At 34.4% G+C, this 12,241-nt stretch overlaps 2 protein-coding genes across 2 annotated transcripts; both read right to left on the bottom strand.

Moving 5' to 3' along the window:
* Positions 1–1,448: 1,448 nt before the first annotated feature.
* timm10b (translocase of inner mitochondrial membrane 10 homolog B (yeast)) lies at positions 1,449–6,586 on the bottom strand. Its single transcript, XM_084104254.1, has 3 exons — positions 6,400–6,586; positions 6,168–6,263; positions 1,449–2,389 (listed from the first exon to the last, which is right to left on the bottom strand). The coding sequence occupies exons 1-3, from the start codon at positions 6,424–6,426 to the stop codon at positions 1,841–1,843; spliced, it is 672 nt and encodes a 223-aa protein (XP_083960380.1). The 5' UTR covers positions 6,427–6,586; the 3' UTR covers positions 1,449–1,840.
* Positions 6,587–7,068: 482 nt separating this feature from the next.
* LOC311076223 (uncharacterized protein) lies at positions 7,069–11,753 on the bottom strand. The gene is made up of 6 exons (XM_084104253.1): positions 11,612–11,753; positions 10,852–10,965; positions 10,678–10,741; positions 10,464–10,531; positions 10,274–10,347; positions 7,069–7,818 (listed from the first exon to the last, which is right to left on the bottom strand). Exons 1-6 carry the CDS (start codon positions 11,619–11,621, stop codon positions 7,432–7,434), a joined length of 717 nt encoding a protein of 238 aa, XP_083960379.1. The 5' UTR covers positions 11,622–11,753; the 3' UTR covers positions 7,069–7,431.
* Positions 11,754–12,241: the final 488 nt, after the last annotated feature.

The following is a 12,241-nucleotide window of genomic DNA, read 5'->3' on the forward strand; positions in this document are numbered from 1 at the left end:
TAGTAATTTAATGTCAAATGTAAAGTCAGGTAGCCTACACCCATGATATGCTCAAACCTTACCTGATTGAATTATGTTTTTATATTTAATTTTCAGCTACTGCCATGTTCTTTTAATGCCTGCAGGATTGCACCTACATGAAAATTAAAATTAGATTGAATAACATACTGTTCTTCCAGTTTCACCTCTGATATTATAACAGTTGGGTAAGTTCTAAAATAGTTATTCTACAAATGACATCTTCAACAGTGTAATTAGATTAATGTATGAGAAAGTATTGGTCTACTTATTATTAATTACTAAATCATTATCAACCTCAACCACTTGAACAATTCAAGGAGAGACAAGAAACTGCACTTTTAATGCTTTCAAATAAACAATATAAAATTGCATGAATTATTCATGAATTGACAAAAGTGTGTAGAGGGAGAAGGTTACATTAAAATATACCTTTTAAAAATGTATGTTAAATATACAGAATTGTTCTATACTTCTATACTTTAAATTACAGAAGAATTAAGAGTAATCCCTTTAATTAAATTACAGTATTTAGATTGCTTGGTAATTAATTACACCCATCACTGTATAACAGTAATTAAAATGTAGACTTCAAATTGACTCGAGCAACTGTTTTCTCCCAAGCTAACTCTCAGTCCTTTGCTGCTGGAGCCGATATTTTAAAAAATAATAATAATATGTGTTCGTACTCTCCATATGCTTGCAGAAGCTCATCCAGTTCTGCTGGTGAGAAATATGCAGACCTCTTTTTGTCTGGCGCTGTTGCCTTGGTGACTCGCGCTTAACTCAGATATAGGTCAACTCAGAGTTGATTGAACTAACTCATTTCAGCTGTTCTGTAACCGAAAACTCAGTTTTTCCCATCTCAGGGTAAGTCAACTCAGAGTTCAAGTTTTAACTCAGAGTTGGTTGAACCTCCTTTCTGAAACAGGCCCCTGTTCTACAATAAAAAAGTAATTTTGTATCGTATTAATTAATTAATTAATTAAATAAACAAACCATCACAGATTAAAAAAAAAAAAAAAGGCAATTTAAATCAAGGTTATTATAGCTAACCAAAACTAAAAACATCACTTAAATTAAAACATTAAATTAAAACTTTTTTTTTTTTTTTTAAATCAAACTTAAATTTCTCCACTAAATTGTTTCCAAAGCAACCTTATTCATTTTTCATTTAGTTTAACTCTATGAACGAAAATAACTAAAACTTAAAATGAATAAAAAACTGTTTATACATATTTAGAATTAGAATGAAAACAGTAAATGTATACAATATTTAAGCTGGTTGTCTCTAAAATGCTTTTAATCACAATTTTATGTTTAAATTACTTAAAGAATATAAAATATAATTTAATTTAAATTAAAAAACACTAAAAGAAAGAAGCATCACTATCAGCATGATTTCAGTGGTGTAATGATAAAGTAAAATTCTCATTGCAAAGTTATTTATATATGTGCAAATAAAAACAGGCTATATAATTTTCATGTGATTATGTGATGAAACATGCCTTGGACAGACATATCATTTGGGGAAAAAACAATGATAATAATGAGATAAATAAATATACCAAATACAGATTTAATAAAAAAATAATGGCAAAATAACTTTAGTTTCCACATGATGCATTTTATTAAAAGAGAGAGAGTTCACATGTTAGCCGGCAGAGCATCATTATTCAAGGTTGTAATAGAGGTATTTAAATATTCATGAATGAGTCTTAAAAGGTTTCTGTAACTTTTGACTGTTAAGACTGAATATGCAGCATAAACAACATCTCCTAGATATATCATCTCTGCCATGTCCCTGTTCTGCACATCGCCATCAAGATGGAGTTTGGGGGGTCTGTCCCGCACCCCCTGCAGACCGCGTTTCAGGGACTGATGTGGACGTTACACTGCTGGCCTTCAGATTGAGTTTATCCACTGCACTTGAGATGGGACCTACACCTACTTTAGGTACACTAGAAGATGTTGAGATCACTGCTGATGGTGCTACTAGTCCCTCTGACTGCATTTCCCCAAAAGCTGAGCCATTTGTCGATGATGATGTCTCAATATCTGATGGATTATTGGGAGATGAAGGTATCTGCGGGCTTTCAAGCATTGGTGTTGTGGTTGAGGGCATCCCCACCACTGGAGAGGATGTGGCTGGGATCTCTAGGGTTGATGGAGACTCTGTTGATGTGTCTGTGATGGCAGTAGATGGGTTTTCTAATGCCGCTGCAGCTTCAGCTTTAGCTACTTCTGCAGCCTTGCTCTCCATCTCCTGCATCCGCTTCTGCACCATCGCAGGCATCAGCTGCACATACGTGCCCATTAAACGGTGATTGGTCCTTATTAACTTACCAGCACAACTGTCCACACAACGCTCCTGATAAAAATAAAAACATGGGAAAAATAAGCATGATATGAATGTCATAGTGAAGCACAATAGGTTTTTTAAGGTCCGTTCACACCAAAAACGATAACTAAAGATAACTATAATGATAACTATATTAGCGTCCACACCAGCGGATGATATCATTCTGTTTATTCTCAGCGCGTGGTTGTCTGTCACTTTAAATGCTGGAGCTCATTATAGCAGGATGGATTCTGATTGGCTGTCAATGTTTTTATTGTTTTATCAGCTGGATAAAATCGTTCTGAAAGTGATTTCAATGATATTGTTTATTTGTGCCGTTATCGTTATAGCTGTGGTGTGAACTCTGCCATTCTTTAATATTGAGAACGATTTTTAGAACTATATCTTTATCGTTATCTTTATAGTTGTTGTCTTTGGTGAATGGGCCTTTATTCTATTGGCAGTTCAAGCCTCTTCAAGCCAAACTCCCCTCAATACAATACAAAAAAACTTTTATTTTCTTTGTATGTTAATGGCTTGCCAAATGTTTGTCCTAATGCCAATACCCAAATGTATGCAAATGACACAGTAATCTTTGTACATGCTAACAGTGCAGCTCAAGCTGCTGATCTGCTATCAAACTCGATGCAAAAGATCACAGAATGGTTAAATCACAATTGCCTTCAATTGAATGTGATTTCCAAAACTGAATGTGATTTCCAAAACTGTATGTATGTTTTTTAGTAAATCTAAAAGCCGCTGTGCAGAACCGGATGTAGTCGTAGCAGGGGAGAGACTACAAGTCATCTCAGATTTTAAATACCTTGGAGTATACATTGATAACACATTAAGATAACTTTTAAATTACATATTAAGAAGGTTTGTAATCACATCAAGTACAACCTGGCAAATTTTAGATATGTCCGTAGCTGCATGTCAAAAATGGCCGCTATGATGTTCATGCACTCAATGATTTTATCTCATATCACCTACCGTTTGACAACCTGGTCACAAGCTAGTAACACCTCTCTCAAACCACTATTCTCCCTATATAAAAAAAACCTCTTAAAGTACTTGATAGGAAATCCATACTATCATCATTGTCATGTTGTAAAAAAATATAATCTTTTAAGTTTCGAAAATTTGATTATATACACAGATCTCTGTCTCAAATTTTACATGGACTGGCTCCTCCTGTATTGTGCCAGTTTGTAAACACAGCACCAAATGCTTACAGATCTACAAGGAGTGCAGCAAGAGGTGACTGCATTGTCCCGCTGAGGAAGAGTGCACTTGGTCAAAAAGCTTTTTCAATCAGGGCTGCTCGCAAATGGAACCTCATTCCAATTCACATTAGGAATTTTAAAACTTATGCCTCTTTTAAATTTAACTTAAAGAAGTGGCTAACAGGTAGTCAGGACTGTCAACATACATTTGACATGAAATCTTGCTGCTACTCTCTGTCTTCTCTGTCCTGCCTGTTTGTTGTTTGTTTGTGCTTCTTGTGCTATGCCGATGAGGTTGTCTGGCACATTTTTGTTTAGATAGGTTAAACCTCTGTTGTTCGTCATTGTTCCAGCTATATTGTTTTTTGTGCATGTCCAAAAAATGTTTGTTATATGGACTGACAGTTTGGCTTGTGTGTGTATGTGTATGTTGGTGGTGTTGTTGATTTTGACCAATTGTTCTATTTTATATGTTGATTTAGTAAAAAAAAAATGTATATACAGTGAGGAAAAACCCTGCTATTTTGCAAGTTCTCCCACTTGGAAATCATGGAGGGGTCTGAAATTGTCATCGTAGGTGCATGTCCACTGTGAGAGACATAATCTAAAAAAAAAAATCCAGAAATCACAATATATGATTTTTTAACTATTTATTTGTATGATACAGCTGCAAATAAGTATTTGAACACCTGTCTATCAGCTAGAATTCTGACCCTCAAAGACCTGTTAGTCTGCCTTTAAAATGTCCACCTCCACTCCATTTATTATCCTAAATTAGATGCACCTGTTTGAGGTCGTTAGCTGCATAAAGACACCTATCCACCCCATACAATCAGTAAGAATCCAACTACTAACATGGCCAAGACCAAAGAGCTGTCCAAAGACACTAGAGACAAAATTGTACACCTCCACAAGGCTGGAAAGGGCTACGGGGAAATTGCCAAGCAGCTTGGTGAAAAAAAGGTCCACTGTTGGAGCAATCATTAGAAAATGGAAGAAGCTAAATATGACTGTCAGTCTCCCTCGGACTGGGGCTCCATGCAAGATCTCACCTCGTGGGGTCTCAATGATCCTAAGAAAGGTGAGAAATCAGCCCAGAACTACACGGGAGGAGCTGGTCAATGACCTGAAAAGAGCTGGGACCACCGTTTCCAAGGTTACTGTTGGTAATACACTAAGACGTCATGGTTTGAAATCATGCATGGCACGGAAGGTTCCCCTGCTTAAACCAGCACATGTCAAGGCCCGTCTTAAGTTTGCCAATGACCATTTGGATTATCCAGAGGAGTCATGGGAGAAAGTCATGTGGTCAGATGAGACCAAAATAGAACTTTTTGGTCATAATTCCACTAAACGTGTTTGGAGGAAGAAGAATGATGAGTACCATCCCAAGAACACCATCCCTACTGTGAAGCATGGGGGTGGTAGCATCATGCTTTGGGGGTGTTTTTCTGCACATGGGACAGGGCGACTGCACTGTATAAGGAGAGGATGACCGGGGCCATGTATTGCGAGATTTTGGGGAACAACCTCCTTCCCTCAGTTAGAGCATTGAAGATGGGTCGAGGCTGGGTCTTCCAACATGACAATGACTCGAAGCACACAGCCAGGATAACCAAGGAGTGGCTCTGTAAGAAGCATATCAAGGTTCTGGCGTGGCCTAGCCAGTCTCCAGACCTAAACCCAATAGAGAATCTTTGGAGGGAGCTCAAACTTCGTGTTTCTCAGCGTGTTTTTTTTAGATTATGTCTCTCACAGTGGACATGCACCTACGATGACAATTTCAGACCCCTCCATGATTTCTAAGTGGGAGAACTTGCAAAATAGCAGGGTGTTCAAATACTTATTTTCCTCACTGTGTATATATATATATATATATATATATATATATATATATATATATATATATATATATATATATATATATTAACCTGTATGTACTATTTCAATCCTTTTATTTTAGGTATGACATATTAAGATCTGTCCAGGGACAGCAGATGTAAAATAGCCTTTTGGCTAATTCTGGCACACTATGCATTTATTTATGTATTATTAATGTGCATTGTCCCTGTTAAATAAACCTGAAATAAATAAAAATAAACACATAAATTAATTAATTTACATTTACAGAATGTAAATAAAAGAAATGCAAAGACTCTTCTTTATTTCTTCATGAATTTGTCACATGATTTTGTGAAATTATTTCAGTTTCAAATACTTGCAAATGATTGCAAATTAAAATATATTTAAAACTCTGAAATCATTTCAATTTTAAAAAACGCACTTAAAAAGAAATGCAGAAAATGTATGCTCCTCTATGTCAAAATATTTAATATTTTAGTGCAGTCCTGATTTGCATTTTTGCTCATGAGTCTATTTTATTTCAAATCTTGCTCCTTTTTGTTTTGTGCCTGACGATGTTAGTATGTTCTCTGTCTTTTGATCTAAATGTTAAAGGCAGAAAATGAATGAATGAATGAAAAATCTCTCACATCTCTGGGACACATCAATTAAGGCATTTTTAAAGGCTTTTTTTGTATTAAAACCCTAAGTACACTTATTATAAATCACATTTGCCTCACCTCATCCATTGTCAGATTTCTGTAGTTGAAATTGCTTGTGCATCGCTGGAAGCAGATTTCCGTCATGCGATTGTAAACGAGGAGGAAGTCCCGCAACTAAATAAAAAAACAGAGCAATAAAATCACAAACATATTCGAATACAAAAAAGAAACATATACATACCTACTACTAATGTAACAATATAGAAAACAACTATCACATTCACACATATGAACTGACTTCCATACTTACATTTCGTAGCTGACCGTCGGGGTCCATGACAATATTGTTAGCCGTATATATCAAGTGAAACGTCTATATAAGTGCAAATATATTACAACTGAAAATGATTAAAATAAGAAACGATGTAGAAGAGCGATCGCATGACATTCAGCAGCGCGCGGCCATGTTTATAATCACGTGACTACAGGAGCATTACGTCACGTCATGATTAGTTGCGGCGGAAGTTTGCAAGAAATCGCAGCTGCAATTGAAGTGAGTTTGAGCTGTTGCATTTTTCCTGTCTTTCACGTCGGTATGTGAAATGAGCAAAAGGAAGACTTTTTAAATTCTTTCTTTTTTATTTACAAGTAGCTAAAGAGTATAAGAAAAAGCTTTCAATAATCTCTCTGCCTTTTTGTTGTTGTCATTTGACAGTTAATAGCAGAACAAAGTGAGACATTTTAATGGTAATTGTTTGGTAAATGTTATGGCATTTTATGGTACATTTTTACATCTTCAGACATTCTTAAAAGCTTTCAAAGAAAAAAATATGAAAGTATGTGACTTTTATATGACTTTTATATGAAAGTCATTCATAAAAAAAGTCACAAAAACATCTCCAACAGTTATTATTGGTAAAACGGTCCTTATGTCTTGTGCGTAGACCGTATGGGTACATCAAATTACTAGAGTCATCAATCAACCTTTGCACAAACAGACTTTTATTTGTTGTCTTGAAAATCTAAAAGATAGCAAGAAACAAGCTGATTAAATATTTAACATATTCCTCTTAGTATATGTAGAACAACACAACAAACCAAAACTGTAAGCCTTTAAAGGCAAGAAACAAGAAAGCACATTTAAAGTGGTAAACTTATTTAAATGTGTCTCGATTGGCCGCAGTCTCATAGTGGATAGCTGGTCTCCTCTGCATGCTTTTGCACAGAGAGAAATAATAATTTGGCGTGTGAATCATGTGCTTTAAATACTGTTGCCAGCACCACCCCACAGTTTCCTGTTTAATCTATTACGATGCTAAAGGCTTTTTTAACTCTCACAATGTTAACTGTCCTGTTTTAGACTTTGTCTTGATCTACCTAGGGAGTGATCAAAGCCTTCGTGCAAATTTCTGTGCATCTCGAGCTCCCTTTCTGCATTTTCATTTCTTTCCATTTCCATCATTCTTTCTCTCTCCCTCTCTTCTGCCTCCAGGGCTACTTGATGACTGTTGAGGTAGATACTGTGACGTGAAACCATGAGGCTGCTGCTCCGGGACGGGAGGGTGACATCATCCTCGTTATCCTGGTCCGTGTAATTCTGATGGGGTGCGGGTTGAGGATGCGTCTGGGCCTGGTGAGCCTGAGCCTGTTTTTGATATTTTCTCTTTTTCTTACGCTTCTTATTGACAGTCAGATCCAGAGAGGCGTAGGACACATCCCCCTGCTGGACCTGTGAGATGATAACAAACCTAAGCTGTATTTTCATGATCTAATACAATCAATGCAGTGGAAAAAAAAATACTTACTGTACCTTGCCTCATTTTGGCATTCAGGTTAAATTGCAACATAACAAATGCCATCAAAAGAATTTTGCAATAAGTTGCGCAATACTGGTAAAAAGCTTTCTCTAAGTCTCTGATTGTAAACCTACGCTATGGTATCTTGCATCTCTGATTTTAGTGTTGAAATAGTGTAAAACTCAGTTTTAAAGTCAGCATGAAACGGTGCTTCCCAATTGTAATGTATATCCTAGTGAAAAAAAGAACAGTGCCTGTGCACTTTTTCAGCAGCGTCAGTTTTTAGAAGTATTTTTTCCATTCATTTCTCCGATAGTGATTTTTAAAAAAGTCTTTGTTAAAGCAGTATAACCCATGAACCAAGCCAATCAGCTACGAGGTGATTCATAACATTACAAACTTTGAATTTAAGCAAAAACATTTTTTTTAAATCAGACAAAAATACAAAGGTACAAGACTGTGTACTATCCCATTAAGCATTGCGAACAGCATAATCGAATAAAAAAATAATGGAATAATATAAAACTACTCATTTATATACATATATAAACAATTTTATATATAAAGTTAATTGCAAAATATGCATAATATATTCAAATATTTTAGTATTTTGAGAGCATATAGGGAGATTAATTACATCAATCACATTTGTGGTGCTTCATGGGAGTGGGCGGAGCTAAAGAGCTTTTTTGGCACTTTTGCTTTTAGCGAGACTCTGATTGGTGGAATTTTCTGTGGGTAATGTTGTTTTTTTCACTACGAAATCCACAGTTAAACACAATTATTTTAAAACTAAGTTGAAATAATGCGGGCTTACATCTTGAACAGAAGCAAATACTATCTATTAACAACCCTGTAGCTCACAGTAGGGTTGTCTTTAAAGGTTTAAAAGGTTTAAAATTTTCCCTATGGAGAAAATGTTTTTACTTCCGGAACCCGACTGTTGCGCTGTTTAGGGAATTGATTGGATCGTTGTTGCCCTCGCATGGGTACACGTCATCAACGTTATTGATTAAAGACTACGAGGGCACATATAAAATAATGATGTGCATGAATAAATCATTTATAATAAGCACTGCAATTAAAAAAATGTAATTGTCAATTTTGATTTCATAGTGAATTTAACTTGCCAAAAATGTCTCAATATCTCGCAGAAATACCTTTATTGTTGCTCAAACCTGAGCGTTTAGCTAGCGAGCTATTAATGTGGCATAACAATGATGCCTTTGACATACATACTGCTGAAGAGTGGTCTGAGAACGCTGACCACAGCTGCATTCATTAAAAGACCTGCTTCCACACGCATGTCTGTTTTCAGTAAAATGTGTGGGAGGGCGAGCTTAAAATAGTTATCATGTGTACATTCTCACGCTGCCTTTGTGAAGGTTTTGAAATTTAAAACATCAAGCCATGATTGTTTATGAAAAATGTCACACAATGCAGTATTAGAAGTTCTGCTTTTTAATTTTGAGCCTCTTTTTTCTTTGTTGAAAATACTTACAACACATGTAATACGTGACAGATATTACTTTAAAACTGTATAATTTAATAGTTATGGTTAGGAGTCACCGTTAAGAGTTTAATAACCAACCATAACTAACCAATAAATTTAAATAAAAAAATATAAACACTGATAAGTATTTAATACTGTAATAAATACTGTAAAGTAAATTTAAATAAATACATAAGTAAAAATAAAGACATTTTTCATAAAGACACTGATGAAGCGTACAGAAGATCCACGTTTCTACGGTTAATGAGTGAACTCATTGTTTTTTAAATATATTTCACGCTTACTGATGTACAGTAGTTGCCAAAAGTGATGTCCAGGTGAAAATTGACACCTTTTATTCCAATATTATAAAAAATTAGTTTTATAAATAATATAAGTAATGATTTTTTTTTTTTTTTTTTTTTTTGCATATTGCGTAGTTGTGCTTGGAGTCAACTGTTTTATTTGTGAAAATACATTGAAACATGCCATTGTACGGACATCGGACAATTGTGCGGACATCATTTTTGGCCAGACTGTCATACAAAGAAATTATGAACATATGCAAAAACAAGAGAGAACCAATGAAATATAAATATGTTGTAGTTAATGTATGCTTTTTGTTTTTCTATGCATTTTCGTTGTGCATGTTTTATAGACTTAATTTTTTTCTGTAAAAGTAAAAAAGTAGTTTGCCTTTTTTTCCAAATAAATTTGTCAGATAAATGCCTTAACCAGGTTTACTGTTTTGCTCTATAAAAAAAAATATACTCATATATTGATGGATTAATTGAACTTAGGTTCATTAAAACAAATATCTCCTCTGGACATCACTTTTGGACACTACTGTAGATCATATGTCAGCAATTTCCATGTAATTTGTTGGAAGACCATACCTTTAATCCCTGCTTTACTGTGCTTGCCTGTGTCATTTGTTCATAGCACACCTCCGGAGACATTTCGAAAGCTCCTGATCAAGCATTAAATACATATCAATGTCATCATGACAGCTTAATTATTAATAGTAAATAGCAGACAGACATTGGATTACTTAAAGTGATTGGTGTATTTGTGAGCTAAACCTACCACCTCCATCTATACAGATATTCCCATAAATAGGATTTTCCTGTCTTTCCATCTCGTCATCTTCAAACCTGCAACACATAACCAAAATGTATTTACAGAGGGTTGTGGCTGTGGAAAAGGATTATTACACGTTAAATCAAAGCTACTTTCTGTCAATCAGAATACATAATTACATAAAATATGAATTTTATTCGAACAATGTGCTGATCATCACCTGTAAGACTGAAGTGAATCTCGACGTAATGGCTCTTCTCCATATTCAAACATGTTTTCATTAGCTGATTAAAAAAAGATACAGTTTGGAACTGTGAACTAAAGTTGTTATACATTTCTTAAAATGCATCTTTTTTATATATGTTCTGTAAAAAGTCAGACGTATGAAGCATACCTGCAGATTTTTTTTCCTTTCTTCTTAATAAATAGAATGCAACATTTATAGACACAGATATCAGCAGTGCAGTAGACATCAGAGCAATAGCCACATGTTCAAACTTGCAGTGATCTGATTTTGAAAGAGAGAGTTAAATGACAGATCATGATTTGATATAATATTGCATTAAGTTCCCATTACACCTTATAGAATATTTATATTACAAACTTTCATTATTTTGCCTGGCTTTTTATTTTATAATTCTTTATTCTTCTTTTTTTCTTTTTAAATATTTAAATATTTGCATAACATTTTAATAGCCATATATCATCTTAAAGAGTATATAAGCACAAATCATTAAGAGCATTTGAAAAAGTTGGTTAAGTTTCCGGAGATATCATTACACTGAATGAATTTCATGAATCTAACAATATAATTATTATCACTCATATCATTAATACACTTCTCTAGTCTGGATCAATTCATAAATTCGTATTATTAATAATTGTTTTGTGCAGATTATTTACTGTATTATTCAAAAGAACGTTTAATATGTCAGGGTTTAATTTCAATTCATCAGTTAAGAACAAAAAAACAATTTAGAACCATAAAGAAAACACGCAAAAATACAATACAAAATTCAGTTTTAGTCTGCCATTATACAATAATCTCTATTGAGACAACAAAACAGCTTTCATTTAAACACAATGTGATGTGATGAAATACTGTTAGCAAAGAACGTTCACATACAGAAGTGATAAAGCATTTTTCTTCTTACCTGTTGTCATTTTTTTAGGGTCAAATGTCCGATAAAGCCTTGTCTGATAAAACCTTTCACCTGTACGTGAGCATGTTCAACAAGAAGTGCACCAGAGTTGTGCTATTTTTATCGTCTTTAGACGTTTTCGGTTACAAACAGGAAACGTGACGGCTACCTTATTCGTTGCAAACATTCACATCTCAAGAGACACACTGAGTCTGCATTGTGTAGTGTCATAAACCACTCACTGTTGTTGAAATGTACATTCATTGTATTTATTCAAACAAATTATGTGTGAAATGTTTTTTAATGCTTTTCTTTGAATTTGCATTTGAAAGTTTCCTTATTGCTTTTTGCAATTTGTAAAATTTGCAAAATCAGTAATTTGTACTCTAGTTAAAAAGTTTATTGCTCATACATTTCTAATCTTGCATTGATTTCTTTTTGCGAGTAAAATGATGCTGTTATTTAAAAAATTAGGTGAAAATGAAGGATTCAAACGGATTCAAAACATTGAGTGGGCTGAATCCCCACCAATATTTAGATTAGTGGTTGATCGATATGGGATTTTCAATGGCCAATTCTTCAAATTTTACTTTAATTTCGCCCCTATCTTGAATATTTGGTTACATCCTTGAAATTAAATGA

Source organism: Abramis brama (assembly GCF_963993115.1).
Source record: "Abramis brama genome assembly, chromosome: 25".
NCBI classification, from domain to species: domain Eukaryota; kingdom Metazoa; phylum Chordata; class Actinopteri; order Cypriniformes; family Leuciscidae; genus Abramis; species Abramis brama.

What these genes read in the sequence shown, in the direction of transcription:
- timm10b (XM_084104254.1), bottom strand. Translation starts at nt 6,426, where the DNA reads ATGGACCCCGACGGTCAGCTACGAAAT. An exon ending in CCGACGGTCAGCTACGAAAT is followed by an intron (nt 6,264 to 6,399) that starts GTAAGTATGGAA and finishes TTTTTTATTTAG; the next exon opens with TTGCGGGACTTCCTCCTCGT. An exon ending in GAAATCTGACAATGGATGAG is followed by an intron (nt 2,390 to 6,167) that starts GTGAGGCAAATG and finishes TATTTTTATCAG; the next exon opens with GAGCGTTGTGTGGACAGTTG.
- LOC311076223 (XM_084104253.1), bottom strand. An exon ending in AAAGGAAAAAAAATCTGCAG is followed by an intron (nt 10,742 to 10,851) that starts GTATGCTTCATA and finishes TTTTTTAATCAG; the next exon opens with CTAATGAAAACATGTTTGAA. An exon ending in CAGTAAAGCAGGGATTAAAG is followed by an intron (nt 7,819 to 10,273) that starts GTATGGTCTTCC and finishes ATCATCTCACAG; the next exon opens with GTCCAGCAGGGGGATGTGTC.